The sequence below is a fragment of the Callorhinchus milii genome, unplaced genomic scaffold, assembly GCF_018977255.1.
Source record: "Callorhinchus milii isolate IMCB2004 unplaced genomic scaffold, IMCB_Cmil_1.0 Scaffold5, whole genome shotgun sequence".
Taxonomy (NCBI): Eukaryota; Metazoa; Chordata; class Chondrichthyes; order Chimaeriformes; family Callorhinchidae; genus Callorhinchus; species Callorhinchus milii.
In genome coordinates this window covers 67,970,907-67,990,695 of record NW_024704746.1, presented here as the reverse complement: position 1 = coordinate 67,990,695, position 19,789 = coordinate 67,970,907, and the positions used below count along the sequence as shown (strand labels likewise).

Sequence of the window (19,789 nt, the reverse complement as noted above, 5' to 3'; positions counted from 1 at the left end):
GACGTGTGAAATTATGCTGTCACCTTCCGCTCGGAAGCACATCAATGCTTCTGACAATCCACAGCAACCAACAATGTCAAACTTCTCAGCCCTTTGGTTCACTACCCAGTGTCAGGAACCCGGCTGACCAACCAACTAAACAACCAACCAAACAACCAACCAACCAACCAACCAACCACCCAACCAAACAACCAACCAACCAACCAAACAACCAACCAACCACCAACCAACCACCCAACCAAGCACCCAACCAACCAACCAACCAAACAACCAACCAAACAACCAACCAAAAACCAACCGACCAACCAACCAACCAAACAACCGACCGACCAACCAACCAACCAAACAACCGACCGACCAAACAACCAACCAAACAACCAACCAACCAAACAACCGACCGACCAAACAACCAACCAAACAACCAACCAACCAAACAACCGACCGACCAACCAACCAACCAAACAACCGACCGACCAAACAACCAACCAAACAACCAACCAACCAACAACCAACCAACCAAACAACCAAAGAACCAACCAACCAACCAAACAACCAAACAATCAACCAAATAAAAAAAGAAAAAAGAGATTTGCTCGCTCACCGAGTACCCGTCAGAGTATTGGAAGTGGAGCCGTGAGCTCTCCTCCGCGGTGGGGCTGAGTGGTTTGGGGTCAGACATGGATCTCTGCATCATCTTGATGGTCCTGGGGCTGGAGGGTTGGCTCCTGGCCGGCTCGGGGGTCGCCACCATGGGGACGCTCAGGTCAACGGCCACCCCCTTCTCATAGGGCACAAAGCTGGTCTCCATCTCCTTGCCGGGGGACATGGGCGAGATGGGGGAGTAGAGAACCTTGGGCGACTTGGGCGGGGAGGGGACAACCTGGAGCGAGGAGTCCGCCCGCAGCTGGTTGGAGTAACCGATCTCCAGGGGCGTCGGTCGCTTCTTGTCCGGCCTGGGGGGCGAGGTGACGCTCGCTGTCTGGTGGTTCAGATACTGTGGGCTCTGCATGTCTGAGTCGGTGTCTGTCTGACAGGCCAAACTCTCGCCCTTGCGGGTTTTCTCTGGCGCTGAGATGTGCTTGACTATCTCCACCTTGGACTCCCCCCTTGTGGGGTCCACCCTGGCCCGGATGGAGGGGAACCTCGAGCCCAGGCTCCCCTCTGGCTCCGTCTGCACTGAGATCTCGGCCACGGTCTGGACGGAGATTTGGCCGAGTTTGCCGTAGGCGTGCGGTCGCTTGTTCTTGTCTGGCTCGGCGCTGCCGGAGTCTTGGTACTTGGCCCCTCGTGAACGCCTCCTCCTGGCGGGAATGTCCCAGCTCTCCTGGTTGTCCTCGTCGTCCGTCTGCACGCTGGTGTCCACGCTCTTCCTGGACCTTCGTCGTCGCCCGGTGTAGCAGCGCTCGCCTTCCTCCCCCTCCCCTTCCTCCTCCTCCTCCTCGTCGTCGTCGTCGGTCTGGACGCCGCTGCTCACGATCTTCCTGCAAGTCCTGTGCTCGTCCCGAGGACCCGGCTCGGAGTCGTCCGCGTACTGGCCGCTTCGCAGGCGGGCATGGAGCCCCTCTTCCTCAGGGGCCGGCCCTCCCTCAGGTCCGCCTCCCGCAGGGATATCTCCGAGACGGAGCCGTGTAAGCGGGACCTGGGTGGGGGCGGGGCCTGAGGAGGGGCCTGGGGAGGGGGTTGGGGGGGGTCCGGCACTATGGCTGATGCCGGGTACCAATCCTGCCCGGCCTCGGTGGCCAACTCGCCAACCCCTTGTGCGTTGGTGGTGTATTGGTAAATCCGTCGTATCTTCTGCTCCTCGAGCTGTTGCTGCAGTTGCTGCTGAAGCTGTTGGATCTGCTCCAGCTGCAGTTGCTGTTGGACAATGGTCTCCTGTTGCATCATGAAGTGGACTTGTCGCTCCTCCTCCTGCTGATAGAGCAGCTGCTGTTTCATGGACTGCAGTTCCTGGAGTTCCCGTTGGACAATGAGCTTTTCGTGCTCCCTGAAGATCTGGATCTCCTGGCGTTCCCTCTCCAGCTCCTCCGCCAACCGCAGCTGCTTCCTCTTCTCGAACTCCAGGATCTCCCGCTCCATCACCAGGAGCTCGGAGGAGCCGGGAGAGTCCAGGGCGGAGGAGCCCAGCTCGCTCGCCAAGGTTTGAGCCAACTCCGTCTCCCCAAAGATGGTCTCCGAGACCCCACCCCCCACCAGTTCTTCCAACTCCGGGGGTGCGCCAGGGAGCGGTCCCGCCCCCGATCCCACCGGCTCGAGCTGGAAGCCCACGGTGACTGGCTGGACCAGGCCAGGCTCGGACGCGTGGACACCCAGAGGCGCGGAGAAGATGGAACCTGGTTGGGTGGTGATGGCGAAAGTGGAGGGGATTGGGGTAGCGACGGAGGAGTAGACCACCCCTCCTGAGGACCTCAGGATGCTGGGCAGCCCGTAGTGACCCCCTACAGACATGGCCATCCGAGCCTGGGGATACTGGGGGGCTACAGACACCCCACCGGCTGAAATCACCTGCCGTGTCTCCGGATATCCTTGGTCTTGGAGTTCGGTGATGGTTGACGTATAGTCCATTACTTGACCTGTAAAAACAGGGTCACAGTTACAGCCCCAATCCCTTCCCCTCTGCCACTCCGCTCGTTCACTCTCCCCCCTCACAAGGGGTGGGGGGGGGGAAGCCCAACTTGGCAGGCAGCGGAGGTGGTAGAGAGGGTTTGGAAAGGGAAAGGTAGTCAAAGCAATCATCTCCCCTCCCTCCTCTTTCTCACCCTTCTGTTGGTCTTCAGTCGAGGCAAATTCAGTCACGTTGCATGCAAATCTTCCATGGGATCATTGGACTCTGAGTCACCAACAAGCGATGGTTGAGTGTGGTTTATTGGGGGGAGGGCATGCAGGCAGGCGCATGCAGATCAAGACAGAGGCAGCCCCCAAAAAATAAGCAAGCAACAAATAATAATCATGGTAATAAGTAATAATCATAATAATAATCATTTTCTGATTCCTGGGATCTCTGTGGTCGGTCGGTCATCCGTTTGCGTGCAGGTCTGAAATATATATGAATAAAAAATGCAGGAAAAAATAATAGAGAAGTGATGAGATGATTAAGTCCGTCCGTCTCTCTCTCTCTCTGTCTCTCACTCTCTCTCTCTCTCTCTCTCCCTCAATTGAGCAACACAAAAGTCACACGAAGATTTCTCTCAGAGAATTGGAAGTTGAAGTACAGATCAGCCATGATCTAAGGGAACAGGCTCGAGGGCTGAATGGCCTACTCTTGTTCCTATAAAAATAAGCTTTTTTGTGGGGTCAACAGCGTATATGAGCAATTGGAGTCATGAGAATATGGCAGTGTAGTAGTGTAATCTGCTCAGGAGAAAAACAAGGCAACTTTTGGACCAAGGATTCGGTTCCCAAAGCTTTTCCACCATTGGTGTGTTCTCCTCACCCTCATGCCTTGGAGTCTGTCGTAGACTAATGGACAGATAGTGAACGCCAATGATTGATTAAGTCAACATCTCCATTAATATTATAGCATAACATTACCAAGATGGTGGAAGGCCAACTAGATAGACCTTGGAAGCCAATCAGATGGACTTTGGTCTAGGAACTCCTATGAAAGAGGGGGAGGGGGGAGGGGGGGGAAGAGGGGAGACGGCCGATGGATTGGCTTCAGCCTGAGATGAGTTGCGAGAGAGCATGTTGCAAGCTGAGCCGGAGAGAGAGGTCAGTGGCCGAGCCGTACTGACCTGCCGTCCCTCTGCCCGACGTCAGGTCCACAGCGGTGTCCGTCACCGGCTGCTGGCTATGGTACAGGAAGAGTCCGGCCTGGGTCAGGTCGGTGTCGGACATGGACGGCTTCATGGCCAGGTCTCGGTAACCTCCTCGGTAGCCGTACCGTTCCTCCTCGGGCGCCACGCCCAGCGCCGAGCAGCTGCGGCCGAACGGCAAGCGGTAGACCACGTCACAGCACACGCTGCGCCGGCCGGCAGTCAGGTCCACCGGCTTATCTTCCTCCTCCTCACCTTGCTCCTCTGCCCCAGCGGCTCTGGTCACGACGGCGCTGGTGGTCACAACACCCGTCAGCCCGTCCACAGCCACCATCAACCGTAGAGGTTTGCCCGTGCTCAGGTCTACTGCCGCCATCTCCGGCTCCGCCCAGCCGTTCGGCGCTGTCGTCACTGGTTTGGCCCCCGTTGTCACCCACTTCTCCCCGGCCATCGCGCACGAAAGGTTGATGGGGGTCTCGCCGGCGGACTGGGCTAGGACGCAAGCCCTGATTGCCGGCTCAGCCATGAGCTGGAGAGGCAGTGGCACGGTGACCGAGCGAACGAGGTCCACTGGGAAAGAGGCGTCATAGGTCACGGCGGCGCAGTGCCCGTTGACGAGGGGCGGTGGCGGTGGAGGGGGAGGAGGTGGTGGAGGCTGGGGTTGGGCCCCGGTGCTCAGGTTGACGATGGCGGTGTGCACGGCACTGCTGGTGGTGTTTGCCGACGACTCCTGCTTCCTGGTGTCTGAGGGGCCGGTGGACAGGTCCACCCCGCGCTCGGCAAAGTCCAGAGCCGAGAGCGTGCGGAGGTCAACGACCGCCTCCGAGTCCCCGGAAAACGGCATGTCCTCCCGGCCCGAGAACCTCTCCAGAGCACCAGCCAGCTCCGAGGGCAGTCTGTTCCTGTCCCTCACCGTCACTGGGTCCGGCCGAGAGCTCCAGTTCAGCTCCATTGCCACGTGAGCATGAGTGTAAGGGAGGACATAACCGGCTCCACCGCCCGGCTCGGGAGGTTTGGGGAAGGGCATCGCGGAGCTGACCAGCGGTGGGGGGACGGACACGGAGCCGGGTGTGGGCGCGGTGCTCTGTACCAGCCGGCTGACCGGCTCGGTGGGGGTGCTGGGCTCAGAGGGCAGGGTGATGACCACATAGGCAGCGGTCTGCGGGTGGACGGAGGACTTGGGCGAAGTTGGGGATGACATGAACAGCCGGTGATCGCCGGGAGAGACCAGGTTGAGGGACAGTGACGAGGAGGTGGGGGTTGAGGATGGTTTGACCACCCCTTGGCTCTGGGCGGGCTTGTGGGAGGTCACGGGGAGACGGGGCAGCGAGGGTTTGGGGGGGACGGAGGGGCGAGGCGTGTACACCAAACCGGGGGGATATTTGCCGGTTTCGGTGGGACGGGAGGCGGTGACGGGTGATGGTGCTTGGTGGTTGTTGGTGTAACCGGCGAGGGTCCCACTCCCCGCACTGGGGGTTTCCTTTTCGGTGTCACGAACGGCTTGGGGATGGCGATGGCATTGGGGGGCGGTAAGGGTGGGGGCGGGGGTGGGGAGGGGATTGGGATGGCGGTGTGTGCCAAGGAGGAGGAGGAGGAGGTGGGCGCGGTGCCCGGTGCTGCCCTTGGCGTTGCGGGAAGGTTACGTTTGACGGGAGCTTTTCCGGGAGGAATCTCCACCGGGAAATGCCGCCCGGGGGCCGTGGTAACGGCTGGTTGCCACTGTCCCTGCCCGTTTACCGCGGTGACGGTGGTGGTGGTCTCCGAGGCGGGGGGCACCGATATGACCACGTGGTCTGGGGCGGGCGATGGTTTGGTGGGTGTGGAGGGTGTGGGCGTGGGTTTAGTCGTGGTGGAGTGCGGTGTGACCGGGCTCGGGGCTGAGCTCGGTCTCACGTCACCAACGCCTGCATGAGGGATTGTGACCGACACCGAATCCCCTTCCCTCACAGCTCCCTCTCTCCTCCCGGTGACTGAGCCCAAGGCCGAGGCGGCTGGCGGCGAGGCACTGGGTGCTGAAGTAAGTGCGGGTTTTGCCTGACTCTGTGCCGCCACGACTCTGCCCTTCCTCCCCTCCCCTTCCTTCGCCTCTTCCTCTCGCGCCTCCACCACCACCACCTCCTCCTCCTCCTCCTCCACGGTGAAGTGTTGGGTGATCCTCACGTCGGGGATGGCGTGTGTTGGGGGCGTGGCTCTGGCCTTGATGGGGGTGGCGGGGCTGGGGGCGGGGGCGGGGGCGGGGACGGGTGTGTCCTCGGGGGAGCAGGGCTGGGTGGGGCTGGTGCCGGGGGTCAGTATAGCTCGCTGCCTCCTCATCAGCTCCTCGTAAGCCGCGTCAGCGTCCAGGAGGCGTCTCTGGTTCCCGGCGGGTGGTTCCGGCGAGGCGGGGAGGCTGGCCGGACTCTCGGCTTGCCGTGCCGGCAGACCGCCCTCGCCCGCTCCCTCCAGGGTGCGCCCTGCAACTTTCCTCCTGGCCATCTCCTCATAGACCTCATCTGGAGATCTCAGCTTCCTCGCCGCCTCTTCCCGGACTCCGAGCTCGGCGTTCCGGCTTATCCCGTCGTCAGGGTCTGGCCCGGAGCCGGCGGCATAGCCGTCCTCCATCAGAGACTCGTAGATATAATCCTCGATGAGCATCCCACCGTACAGCGGCTCCTTCTCTGCTGCCACCACCACCTCCACCTTCTTGGCGTCCCTGTCCGACGGCTTCTGCACGATCTGCTCATAAGCCTCCTCGGCGCTCCTCAGGAACCTCTCTGCCAGCCCCGGCAACTTGTGAGGCTTCTCCTCTGTGGGCGAGTGGAGTGAGACGCAAGTGGGCAACTGGTAGACCTTCCTCACCTCCAGGATCTTCTCAGGGCTGATCTGGAAGCCCTCGGGCTCTGACTCCAAGCTGGGCGAGTACTCGGAGCAGGAGGATCGGTGGAGTTCCTCCATCTCGGCCGCTTGCCTCAGCTCCTCGGTGGGAGAGGCGTCCTCAATGGGCGACAGGTTACTGGGCGGGGTCTTGGGGCGTTCCCTCCTCCTCTGAGCCCTCAACTCATCCTTGTCTCTCTTGGACTTCTTGCTCGAGCCTTTCCTCTGCTGTTGCTGTTGTTGTTGTTGCTCCATCTCCCGCTCCCTCTGCTTCTCCTGTTCCCTCAGAAGTTCTTCTTCCTCCCTCATCTCCTCTTCCTCCGAGGAGTCCTCGATGGTCGGCAAGAGAGGACCATGTGAGCGGTGTCTAGCTTTGCGTTGTTGTTGCTGTTTGCTGTCGCCTGCCGCCCTCTTGTGGCTGGGGCTGCTGTCGCTATCCTCGTCCAGGGAGGACACAGAGGTGGGCGAGGTGCCCGGGGTGAAACTAGACGTGGCGTGGAGGCTGGACGAAGCATCGCCCTTGGACCTGTCCTCGGGAGAGTCCGTCAAGCTCTCCATCTCCAGCTCAGGTTCATCCTCCTCTGGCTTCCTCTGGGATATGGAGCTGTTGAGATCGATGGTCTTGAAACGTCTCAGACCCCCGCCGGCCTGGGTGGACATCTCCTCGTTCTCTTGGCTTTTGGTCTCCCGGTACTTGACTCCCCCGGGGCTCTTGTCGTAGTCTCCCAGATCCTCCTCGTCATCGTCATGCCAGGAATGCCTCCTTCCAGACTCTTCCTCGTGCCCGGCCGGGCTTTTCCTGACCAGCCGTCGATGCTTGACCACCTGCGCTTTGCTCCCCTCCTTCCCTCCGATCTCCCTCAGCTGCCTGCGGATGTAGTCCTCTTCATCCGAGGCCTCTTCATCGTCCTCCTCTTCCTCAGCGCTCATCTCGATGATCTGCTTGCGGATGAAGTCCTCCACGTCCCCCTCCTCATCGGCCGAGGCTGGGCTGCTGCTGGAGGAGCCCATGCTGACCCTCCTTGCCCCCGCCCCCCGGCGCTGAGGTCTGGGCGAGTTCTCGCTCTCGCTGCTGTCCTCCAGAGAGTCGTATCTCTGTCTCCGGTCCCCGGCCTCGTCCAGGAGACCACTGCCTTCCCTACGCTCCTTCCTCGGAGATCCATCTTCCTCCAGGGTCTCCTCATCCTCCTCTTGGATGTCCTCCAGGTCCTCCTCGTCCGAGCTGTAGGACTCTGGGGTGATGGACAGTGTCCTGGGCCTGTGACGGTCTCTCTCCTGCTCTCCGTACAGCCCCTGGCCGGGTCTCTCGCTGCCCCGCACCCCGGCCTGTGCCTCCAAGATGGAGAGGACCGTGCTCTCAAGCTTGGCCAGGTCTGATGGGCTGGAGGGGCTGCTCTCCTGAGATACCGACTCCAGCCTGGCCGGCTCCCTCAACAGTCCACTCTCCTCGCCCGGCACCATACTGGTGGTCTCACCCAGGGAGCTGGAGATCCCGTCAGATGAGTAGCCCGTGTCACTCAGACCCTGGGGGCTTCGCTGCTGCTGCTGCTGTTGTTGTTGTTGTTGTTGTTGCTGCTGCTGCTGTGCCCCCAAGACCACGCCCCTCGGCTCCACCCCCACCTGCTGATGGAAAGCAGATTGGCTGAGAGCCTGCAGACCCCGCCCACTGACACCCCCCAAAACCTGACCCCTGACCCGTCTCACCCCGGTTTAGGCTAATTTAGTAACTAACCCAATAACTACACCGGTGACTAATCCCACGTCGCGCCTGACCTGAAGGACGGCGCCTACGACAATGCACTGACCGTCCAGTGCCTCGGGAACGTCCTCCCGACGCGAAAGAGCTCTATAAATGTAACGTTGTCGTCGTTGTTGTTGCTCTCGCCCCCCCACGCCCCCCCCCCCCCACCCCACCACCGCACGGTAGTGTCAGCCTGGACTGTGAGCTCGGAGTCCCTGAAGCTCGTTCCCACCCCACCATGGCTGCCGCGTTGCACCCACGAAACATTTACAGTTTATTTCTGTGATGAAGCTCTTCGAGACGTTTCGAAGCCCCTAATAAATTACCAATAACAATTCGGGGGGAGCAGGAGGGCCCGGGAGGAGGAGGGGGGGGAGGGGGAGGGGGAGGAGGGGGAGAGAAATAACGTAGCAATGGATTAAAGAGGGAAAGCGCTGTGGTGGATACTCACGGTTGTGACCTTCTCTTCGTTTCCCTTCCCCGCTTTGGGGGCTTCGAGGGGGGTCTCTGTGGGTGGACCGGCGTTCTCTGTGCCTTTGCCCGACTGCCCCCGGCACAACCTCCTTCCTCTCCACGTCCTTTGGGGCGCCCTGTGCTGCGCTGACCAGTGGCTCGGTGTCCTTCGGGGTGCTCTGCGGAGTATCTTTCGGGGTGTCCTGAGCTGCGGTAAGTTTCTGTTGTCCAGTGTCCTTTGTGAGGCCCTGTCCCGCGGTGCCGGTCTGTGCCGGGCTGCCTTTCGGCTGAGCCGGCTGCGGTTGCTGGGCTGGTGGTTTGGCCGCCGATGAAGCTGGGACGGACCCTCCCTGTCTCTGCTGCTGTTTGGGGGCCGCGGGCTGCGGGGGGCCGCTCTGCTTGGCCGGCACCTTGGACGAGGCTGGGAGGGGAGGGGGCATCTTGCCGAGCTCCCCGAGCTGCCCGGAGAGCGCCCGCTGAGTTTGACAGTTCAAACAGAGCCATTCCTTCACCTGCAACACACAAACAGTCCTCAGTTTAAACGCCACCAATAAATCAAGGCAAATATTTTGGGGGAGGGAGAGGGTTCCAGATACCCACTGAGCCTTTGGGTGAAAACTGATTTCACTCCTAAATGTCCTGGCACTAAGGTTAAGATGATGCCCCCCCCCCCCAACACCACGTTCTGGATTCCCCACCTGGTTTAGCCAAGGACTAGTGTCCGTTGCTAAATCAAACCAGGACATCAACACTTCACAGACAAACAGCGTTCAATACTTACCCCAAACCTGGGCGGAAAATAGCAGCTTGTGATGAGTTAATTATAACAGATGGTAATTAACCTTTGCGTTTCATGTGGCTCTCTATATCACACGGTTGAGATGTCTCAAAGCGCTTCACAGGATTTACTGTAAAGTAAATAATAATCCCTCCAAACCAAAAACAATAATAAATTGGTCATCTTCAATCTACGACTGTTTGTGGGACATTGCTGTGAGCAATTGGCTGCTGCGTTCACCCACAAATATACAGTCAATTCACTTTACAGTGTGTTCTGTGAAGCGCTTTGGGACGTCCTCCCGACATGAAAAGCGCTATATCAAATGCGAGGATTATTATTATTATTATTAAAGTGGAGTGACTGTGCATTTTCTGGGCAAAAGAAACAGCCAATTTTCGCACAGCAACGTCCCACAAGCCGTGGATTGAATGATCAAATTGTAGGCACTATTCAAAAAGAGAAGGGAGTTTCTCTCTCTCTCCCTCCCCGGTGTTCGGGCCAACAATCCCCTAAATAAAATTGGTCGCTCATTCAATCGCTGTTTGCGGGGATGGTGCTGCGCGTAAATTGGCTGCTGCGTCCACCTACAAAACGTGCACTTGATAAGGTACCTTATCACGTCTTCGAGACGTCTCAAAGCGCTTCACAGGATTCAGTGTGAAGTGTTCTCCTACAGGAGGGGACCTGGGTTTAACACCTCATTCCTAAGGACAGAGTAAGCGTTGATTACGCTATTCGGGTTAAACGTGACAACTCGTTTGGTTAACTATTAATAGCTGACAGGTGAAGTCATTTAACTATAAATAGCTGGGAGCTAAATATACAGAGCTGAGCTGGTAAGGTGTAAACTGGGCTCAGTCGCTCCTGTTCTCATCTCAACAACACATTACCTTTACACAGAGCCTTTGAGCCTTTCACGTTGCGAAGACAGTAATGGATTTGGGCCCGAACTGGGGGTTGGGACTAGGAGGGGGTGGAGGGCAAGGAGGTTGGGTGGTAGGAGGGTGGCCTAAGCCTCTGGGTCTGAAGGATATAGATTTGAGCCCCCGTGTGTAGAGTGACAGTTTAATGCAGTGCTTATCCCCCTCAGATAAAAATTGGTCACTCACTTCATTGACTGTTTGCCCGACACTGCTGTGGGCAAATCGGCTGCTGCATCGGTCCACAAAATTAATAAAAAGGCATGTAATTCTATTATTTGTTGATGTAATATGTTGATGGCATACCCGGGGGGGGGGTTGAAGGCTGAAGTAAAATACGGTCGAGGTAACTCGCAATTTCTGTGTGATCAGCGGGCAATTAACAAGTGGACCCACCCAGGGAGGGTGGTTGCGGCCAGTGATGGAGGGATTGAAGAAAGATCTGGCCTTTATCTGTGTAAATCCTCACAGCTTCTATTTTGAGACTCAAATCATTTCCTCGAAGTCCAGAATTGGCTTCACGATGCGGCATATGCCATTCCCCGCCCCCCCCCCCCCCCCCACCCGCTCCTCCTCTGAGCTAGAGAAAGCACTTAGACATTAATATAATTCTATAAATAATAATTAATAATCCTTATATCCTTAGCCTCGCCCGGCTCAGATTGCCACCCGGCACATCGTATCGTTTGATACAGCGCCTTTCGTGACAGGAGGACGTCTCAAAGCGCTTCACAGGGAAATCAAGCAAATGGGTGAGGTTGGCATCAAAGAGAACGTTAACAGATTCATCTGATGATGAGCTATTTCAGGTGAAGCAGCTGGAGAACGAGAGAGAGAGAGAGAGAGAGATGTGAAGGCGAGGCAGTTCCTGAACAGGATGAGAAAATCCAATTAAAATTCAGAGAAAAAGGAGAGCAAATAATCATGAATGTTTCAAACTGGCCCTGAATATGAACAGCTAAGTCGGCACTATAAATAGCTCTCTCGCTCTCTCTCTCTCTCTCTCTCTCCTCTCTCTCTCTTGCACCACAAACCACACACAATCCCATCGCCTTACAGTGTGAAGCGCTTTGAGACGTCTCGATAAGGCGCTGTGATGAAGGCGCTGCATCAAGAGCACATTCTGTAAGTGAACTTACAAGGATTGAAAATGCAAGGATTATTGTTTAAATACAGGAGCCAGCGATGGAGAACGAGAGAAACTAACAGTGTGTCAGCCTGGCTCAGTGGTAGCGCTCTCCCTCTCTCTCTCTCTCTCTCTCTCTCGCCTCTGAGTCAGAAGTTTGTGGGTTCAAGACCCCATATCGGGACTTGGAATCACGCGCTAAGCTGACACTTAGCCTGAGCTGCAGTGACTGCAGTGTTGTTCAGAGAGTGGGGAGAGAGAGAGAGAGAACGTGTGAGAGCTCAGGGGGAGAGGGTGCAGGAAGTGTGAGGATGAGAGAGAGCGAGAGAGAGAGAGAGAGAGAGAGAAGGGGGAAAGAGGGAGAGTGAGAGCGAGGAAGGAGGGAGAGAGAGAGAGAGATGGGGTAGCACGAGAAAGGGGAGGGGGAGAGAGAGAGGGGGCGAGGAGTGAGTGAGAGAAGGAGTGAGTGACAGAAGGAGAGAGAGAGAGAGGGAGGGAGGGAGAGATGGGGGAAGAGAGAGAAGGGGGAGAAAGAGAGAGAGAGAGAGAGAGCGAGAGAGAGGAGGAATGAAGGTGTGGAAGACTGGGACGGGGAGGTGGCTGTCAGGCACTGGTGGTGTGTGGTGTGGTGGCCGCCAGGCGAGTGACTGGGCTGAGATTGTGGGCAAGCATCCAGATCAGCGAGGCTATAATTAGCGGAGAGGAGAGGAGAGGAGGGGAGGGGGGGGGGAGGCTGTCACACTCCCACTGTGTTCACGCTTCACTAACCCTGAGGAAGAGCCACCAGATGGGAAGGTGGGGGAAGGGGAAACATAGGACATTTTATAGCACATTCTGCGGACTCCTGTAGCTCGGCGGTTAGAGCCCTCGCCTCGCAAGCGAGAGGACCGGGTCAGGGTGAAACCTTTGGCAAGTTTCCTTACTCCACACACGCACGCACACATCTCTGTTTACCGAGCATTAATTAGGAACCCGGTTGTTAGTCGATTGGCGGATCGCTTTCCGGGGGAGGGGGGAAATAATCCCTCAAAAAATTGTTTCATTTAAAAAAATAATAATCATGATTTGGTCACTCAATCCCCGGCTGTTTGTGGGGACGCCGTTGGGCACAATTGGCCGCCGCGTTTCGCCCACAATATTCAGTCAATTCGCTTTACGGTGTATCCTGTGAAGCGCTTCGAGACGTTTCGAAGGTGTGATAAGGCGCTGTGTCAAAGGCAAGGATTATTACTGTTGTTATTATTATCGATCGGTTACCAATTATGACAAGATCGCAGCCCCCAACTCAGGTGCAAACCCTTCACTGTCCAATGCCTTGGGATGTCCTCCTGACGTGAAAGGCGCTACTGTGTACAAATGTAATCTTGTTGTTGGTGATGTGGGGAGTGGGTGAGACAAACGTCGTTCAGATCTCAAACTGTTAACAATTAACAGCCATTTTGCGCAGAGTGAGGTCCCACAAACAGTTAATTAATAATTAACTGTTCTGCAATACTGTTGTTGTTCCTTAACAGTTTTGAATTATCACATGAAATCTGTTTTGAGAAAACGTCGCATTTGTTTCCCCCCCAAAGACCTCACACGATAGCACCTACAAGCCATAGCACGTTGCGAGAGAGGGAGGGAGGGAAGGAGGGAATGGGAGGATACGGGAGAGATGAAGGAGTGGGTAGAGACTCGTGTAGAGTATAAACACAGGCAAGGATTAGTTGGGGCTGAATGGCCTGTTTCCTTGCTGTACATATCCTGTTGCTCTGCGTACTGACTGTCTTCTATAATGGCCATTTTGTGGTCCCACAAACAGCCAGGGGGCGAATGAGCAATTTTATTTGGGGGATTGTGAACCAGGACACCGGGAGAGAGAGGGAGAGCGAGAGAGAGAGAGAGAGCGCGAGAAACTCATTTCTCTTCTCCCACTCCCCCCCCAAAAAAATGTCATCACTCAATCCACGACTGTTTGTGGGACGCTGCTGTGCGCAATTGACCGCCCGCATTTTGCCCACAAAATGTACAGTCCATTCACTTGATAGTGTATCCCGTGAAGCGCTTTGAGGCGTCTCAGTGACGTGATAAGGCGCTGAGTCAAATGCAAGAGTTATTATTAATATTATTATCACTGCTATTGAGTCCCGTGGAATAGTCGGTGTGGCGCAGTGTAGCCACGGCTCGGGGACACTGCCTCGTTGCCTGCTCTTTGATTCCCAGCCTACATCATAGAGACACCTGTCCATTGCTGCCTTCAGCAGATGGCACAGCGCTGTGCAGTCGGGAGTGTGTTCCTGTCACTTCCATTAATATACCGGGGATTGCGTAACCTGAGGGAGACAGACACCAGGCGTTTCAGATCTTAACCTCTTCATTCTCCGGGAGCCAATATCAGTAAGAACGAGAATCCTCGCATTTGGTACAGCGCCTTATCGCGTCTTCGAGACGTCTCGAAGGGCTTCACAGAATTCTACTGAAAAAGTGCAGTGACTGTGTATTTTGCGGCTCACATGCCAGGCTCCACATATACACCCATCACCGGGGGAATGGGGTTAGAGTGGAGAGCTCCAGTGGGGGAGCGAGCCCCAGCGCAGACACGATGGGGGGAGAGAGAGAGAGTAGGGAATGGGGTTAGAGTAGAGAGCTCCAGTGGGGGAGCGAGCCCCAGCACAGACACCATGGGGGGAGAGAGAGAGAGAGAGAGAGAGAGAGAGGGAGAGAGAGAGAGATCATGGAATGAGGCTGTGAGAGACTTCACAGTTGAGTTTACTGAACAGAAAGGTGGAAACCTGTCAGTGTTAATCAGCTTTCAGCGGTAAATTATTCACTTTGTGCTATAACACGTCGAACAGAGTGGAGACAGGAGGGGTTTATATGTATTCTTTCCGGGCTGAGTTGTTGCAGCTTTAGGAAAAGCTCAACACAGTTATGAGTTTCAGAATATAGTCGTCCATTTGTGAGGGAAATACATTTTCGGTAAATTTTTACATTTACATTTTTTGGGGGTCAGCCGGGTGTCTGGCACCCGCGGAAACCCATTACCATGCTAAAGAGTCTCCAAACTAACACTGCTTGTCCAGATAGGACCACCCTCCCCGAGGTGAAAGGTACTATACAAGTGTTATTTGTTGTTTGTTTTACTTGTGGGTGAAATGCGGCAGCAGCGTCTCACAAACAGTCGTGGATTGTAGGACTACATATCGTTTTTGAGGGATTTCTTCCCCTTGGGAAGCGATCCACCAATCGACTAACAACCGGGTTCCTACTCACTGCTGGTAAACAGAGACGTTTGGAGTAAGGAAACTTGCCTATGATTTCGCCCTGCCTGGGAATCGAACCCAGGTCCTCTCGCTTGCCAGGCGAGCGCTCTAACCACCACGTTACAGAGCTCCGTGGGTGGGTGGGTGGGGAAAGAGTGGGGAGTGGGTGGGAAGTCAGTTTTTAAGGGTCGGAGGGGGAGAATGATCTGTCAGCGGGTGTAAGATGTTCCAAGCTATGTGTTATCGCCAGCGACCGGTGATCAGGGCTGAACCTGTCTCCTCTCGCTCCTACCCTGTGTCCTGGCCACGGGGTGAGGGGCTATTTTTGGTGCCTGAGCTGCGAGTGATGTGATGGGAACTGGCACAGGTTCTGTGACTCACACGGTTCCGACCTGAAATGCGTAGAATTGTTATTGTGTGCGCGGGCAGCCTGCTACTCCCACAAACAGCCCCTGCCCCATAATATAATATAATATAATAATAATCTGTGCATTTTATATAGAGCCATATCACATCTTCGAGACGTCTCAAAGCGCTTCACAGAATATACTGTAAAGTGAAATTGACTGTATATTTTGTTGGCGAAATGCGGGAACCAACTGCGCACAGCAGCGTCCCACCAACAGCCGTGGATTGAGTGACCAAATTCCTTTAATATAATTTTTTTTGGAGGGATTATTACCCCCGGAAAAGCGATCCCCCCAATCGACAAACAACCGGGTTCCTACTGACTGCTGGTAAACAGAGGCGTGTGTGGGTGTGTGTGGGTGTGTGTGTGTGGGTGTGTGTGTGTGTGTGGGTGTGGGTGTGGAGTAAGGAAAATTGCCTAAGGTTGCGTCCTGCCCACGAATCGAACCCGGGTCCTCTCGCTCGCTCGGCGAACACTCTAACCATTGAGCTACAGGACGGTGCGTAGATCTACAGCCAATACTTTGCTTTCTGATTCCGAGACAAAGCCAATACTAACTGAGCTAAATTATCTCTCTCTCTCTCTCGCGCACATTTTCCCTCTCTCTCCCTTTCTCCGCGCTCTCCCCCCCCCACCCCTCACCTCTCCCACACACACACGCGCGCGTTTTCTCTCTCTCACCCTCTGCCTCTCTCTTTCTCTTTCTCACTCGCACGTTTTCTCTCTCTCTCTCTCTCGCTCACACACTACCCGAAGAGAGAGAGCGAGAGAGAGAGAGGAGAGAGAGAGATGAGAATGTAAACGGGTGTGTTGCATGATATTGCCAGTGTTGCTCACCACCGAGGGCTGGGCAGTGCTCTTCAACGCTTCATTAGCGCAGCTCAGAGTAAAGCTGGACAAAGTCAATTAAAACAGTTCAGAGGTTACAAACTGACAGATCAGCGCCAGCCTGGCTCTCACCTCCTGGGAATGGGGAGCACAGCAATCTATTCCGCTGCTCTCTCTCTCTCTCTCCCCATGGTGTCTGTGCTGGGGCTCGCTCCCCCACTGGAGCTCTCGACTCTCACCCCATTCCCCGCTTTCTCTCTCCATCGTGTACGTCTGTGAGGGAGCGAGTATAAGCACAGACACGATGGGGAAATGAGCAGGGAATGGGGTTAGAGCTGTCATCTCTAACCCTTGCCATCAGTCCCTCAGTCCAGGCTGACATCCCCAGCGCAGTGCCGGGGGGAGAGAGGTCCAAACCGTTTTCGTTTTCCAATAGAGTCACATTGATTCAACGGGGTACAGACAAGGAGCCGAGTTTAACGTCTCATCCGAAGGTCGACTCCTCCGACAATGCAGGGCTCCCCCCAACACCTGGAGCATCAGAGCTGGACTGTGAGCTCAAAGACCCCAACATAAGGAGGGGAGGCGTTCTCGTACCAACAAACTACTGCCCCGAGGTGAGAGTTTGAGCAACTGAAATAACTCATCACATGAACATGGAGATATGAGTGTTGGTACACAGAATGTATCCGTCCAGTGCTCAACCCAGTAATTATTCTATTGAAAAAGTCACCGTTGTATTCAAAGCTTAATCACTCCTAACTGCTCATTATATCAACTGGTTTCCTCCATTAATTTAATTAAGGGTTGATCACACAGATTTTTATCTAATGAATTGTTACGGTGCGTTAGGGAAGAATGAAGAGATTCCTGTACACAAAAACATGTGGTTAAGAACCGTCCGTTTACATTATACTGAAAGGAACAGAGAGAGAGAGCAGGGAATGGGGTGAGAGTAGAGAGCTCCAGTGGGGGAGCGAGCCCCAGCACAGACACCATGGGGAGAAATGTCTCGGTCATTACTGCAGATTCGATCATGATGTGAAATCCAGGAATGGTCCTGACACTCTTAAAGCCGTGAGTGATACCTACACCCTCTCTCTGGATAGCCGGAGATTTGATTATAGCGCTTCCTGGAATCTATTTATAACACACAGGCGTGAGAGTGCAAGGTGTGCGATGTGATGTGGAACATTACAGAATATTACAGCGCAGGAGGAGACTAGCCGTGCCCTGTGCCGTCTCTCCGAGAGAGCTCTCCTATCCTCTCTATCCCTTGCCATCAATCCCTCAGTCCAGGCTAACACTCCAGCGCAGTGCTGGGGGGGGGGGGTGGGGGGGTGGGGGGGGGAGAGAGATGCCGTCCTTTCGGAAGGAAGTCCATTAAAACCAAATCGTTTTTCTTTGCTTGTTTCGCCCACAAAATACGCGCAGTCAATCCGCTTTACGGGATATCACTTTGCGACCTCTCCATGACGTTACACGGCGAAATTTGGAATGCAAGGATTGTGGCTGTTATTAAGGAGCCCTGTAGCTCAGGGGTTAGACCTCTCGCCTCGCAAGCGAGAGGACCCGGGTTCGATTCCCAGGTCAGGGCGAAACCTTAACCAAGTTTCCTTACTCCACACACGCGCCTCTGTTTATCAGCAGTAAGTGAGAACCTGGTTGTTAGTCGACTGGCGGATCGCTTTCCGGGGGAAATAATCCCTTCAAAAAAAAACCCAATAATTTGGTCACTGAATCCCCGGCTGTTTGTGGGGACGCCGCTGTGCGCCATTGGCTGCCGCGTTTCGCCCACAAAATATACGGTCACTTCACTTTACAGCAAATCCTGTGAAGCGCTTTGAGACGTCTCAAAGACCTGATAATGCGCTGTATCAAATGCGAGGATGATTACTCTAGAATGTCTTGCGTTAGGGAGTCTGACAGAGGAGTGGGGGGTGGGGGGTGGGTGGGGGGGATGAAGCGGACAGGAGTTAGCGGAGGGAAGTAGCTGTACACCGCGACAGATGTTCGATGTGGATCGAAGCTGTTCACATGGCACACATTTCCATGTGTCACTTCCAGCATCTGAAGCCTTCGCTTATCCTCAGAGTCTGAGAGGCTGAAGGTTTAATTGACTTTCGCTTTCGCTAATTGGCTTCCGTCCAAATTTCCAACCTCCAATTTCTTGTTTTTAAACTTGGAAAAATAGACCCGTTTGGCGGTGGGCGGAAAAAACAGCACCTTCTGATCACAGATTCAATGAATTATTAAGGAAAATACTAATCCTGGCGTTTGATGCGGCCCCCGATCACGTCGTCGAGACGTCTCAGAGCGCTTCACAGGATACACTGCAAAGTGTAGTGACTTGTGTGTTTCGTAGGTGACACACATCAGCCGGTTTGCGCAAAGCAGAGTCCCGGTGGAGTTGGTGATCAATTTTATTTGGGGGATTGTTGGCTGAGACCCCACGAGAGAGAGAGAGAGACAGAGAAACTCCCTTCTCTTTTCGAGTAGCGCCGTGGGATCTTTAACGTCCAGCTCAACAGGCAGACCAGACCTCGGTTTAACGTCTCATCCCGAAGGACGGCGTCTCCGACAATGCATCAATCCCAGTTGTTAGTCGATTGGCGGATCGCTTTCCGGGGTAATAATCCCTCAAAAAAGAAACGGTCACTCAATCGAGACTAAGATTGATAGCTTTCTAAAGGATAGAGGGATTAAGGGATATGGGGATAAGGCGGACAGATGGAGTTAGGTTAGAAGATCAGCCGTGATCTTATTGAATGGCGGGGCACAGGCTCGAGGGGCTGAATGGCCTACTCCTGCTCCTAATTCCTATGTTCCTATAATCCACGACTGCGTGTAGGACACTGCTGTGTGCAATTTGCTGCACAGAATACACAGTCACTCCCCTTTCCAATGTATCCTGTGAAGCCCTTTGATGTGTCTCAACAAAGTGATAAGGCGCTGCATCAAATGCAAGGATTATTATTATTATTATTATCTTTATTTCGCCAATCCCCAGGTTCTGTGCTTTGCTGATCGGGGAAGCCGGGGACAGGGCAGCGTTAGGGATTTTAATTTTAGATAACAAGGCTGCGTCGCTTCCCTCTCTGCAAGGATTATGGAGGCCGGCTGCTTTGCACGTCAAACACAACAGTCAGGCTCTACGTCACAGCCCTCTGGAATCACAGGCATTTATTTACAGCCCGGAAACCCATCTTTCTTTCAAAGAGCGATCCTTTCAGTCCCATTTACTTGCCCTTCACCCCCCCAACACCCCTGTAAAGTTTTTTTTTGGTGTCGTCTCCCTTCGGTGCTGGGAGACGGCGTGACGGGGAGTTGCTAGGCTGCGTTAGAATGCTTTTCCCGCTGTGCTAACATACACGTGATCGCACAGGCACAGGGGCTGTTTGCACACTAACCCCCACCCAGCCAGGAGCAATGGAACCCGGGCCAGGGAGACAAACTTCCACCTAGTCTTAGGCTGCGTTTACGTCTGATGGATGATGTTAATAATAATCCTCGCCTTCGATCCAACGCTTCCTCACCTCGGTCAAACATCTCAACACAGTTCACAGAATTGTACCATAATAATGTTAGTAATATTGATAATAATCCTTGCATTTGATGTAGCGACTCATCGTGTGGTTGAGACAACAGCGACAAGCGCAACACACGGCGTCTTTCACG

At 54.8% G+C, this 19,789-nt stretch overlaps 1 protein-coding gene across 1 annotated transcript in view; it reads right to left on the bottom strand.

Moving 5' to 3' along the window:
• Positions 1–19,789, bottom strand: part of pcloa (piccolo presynaptic cytomatrix protein a) — a 113,941-nt gene that overhangs the window by 78,556 nt on the left and 15,596 nt on the right. Inside the window, 8 exon segments of the mRNA XM_042335464.1 lie at positions 602–1,554; positions 1,557–2,573; positions 3,735–4,005; positions 4,045–5,129; positions 5,132–5,318; positions 5,321–5,410; positions 5,493–8,156; positions 8,910–9,314. Coding sequence (XP_042191398.1) covers positions 602–1,554; positions 1,557–2,573; positions 3,735–4,005; positions 4,045–5,129; positions 5,132–5,318; positions 5,321–5,410; positions 5,493–8,156; positions 8,910–9,314 — 6,672 coding nt within the window.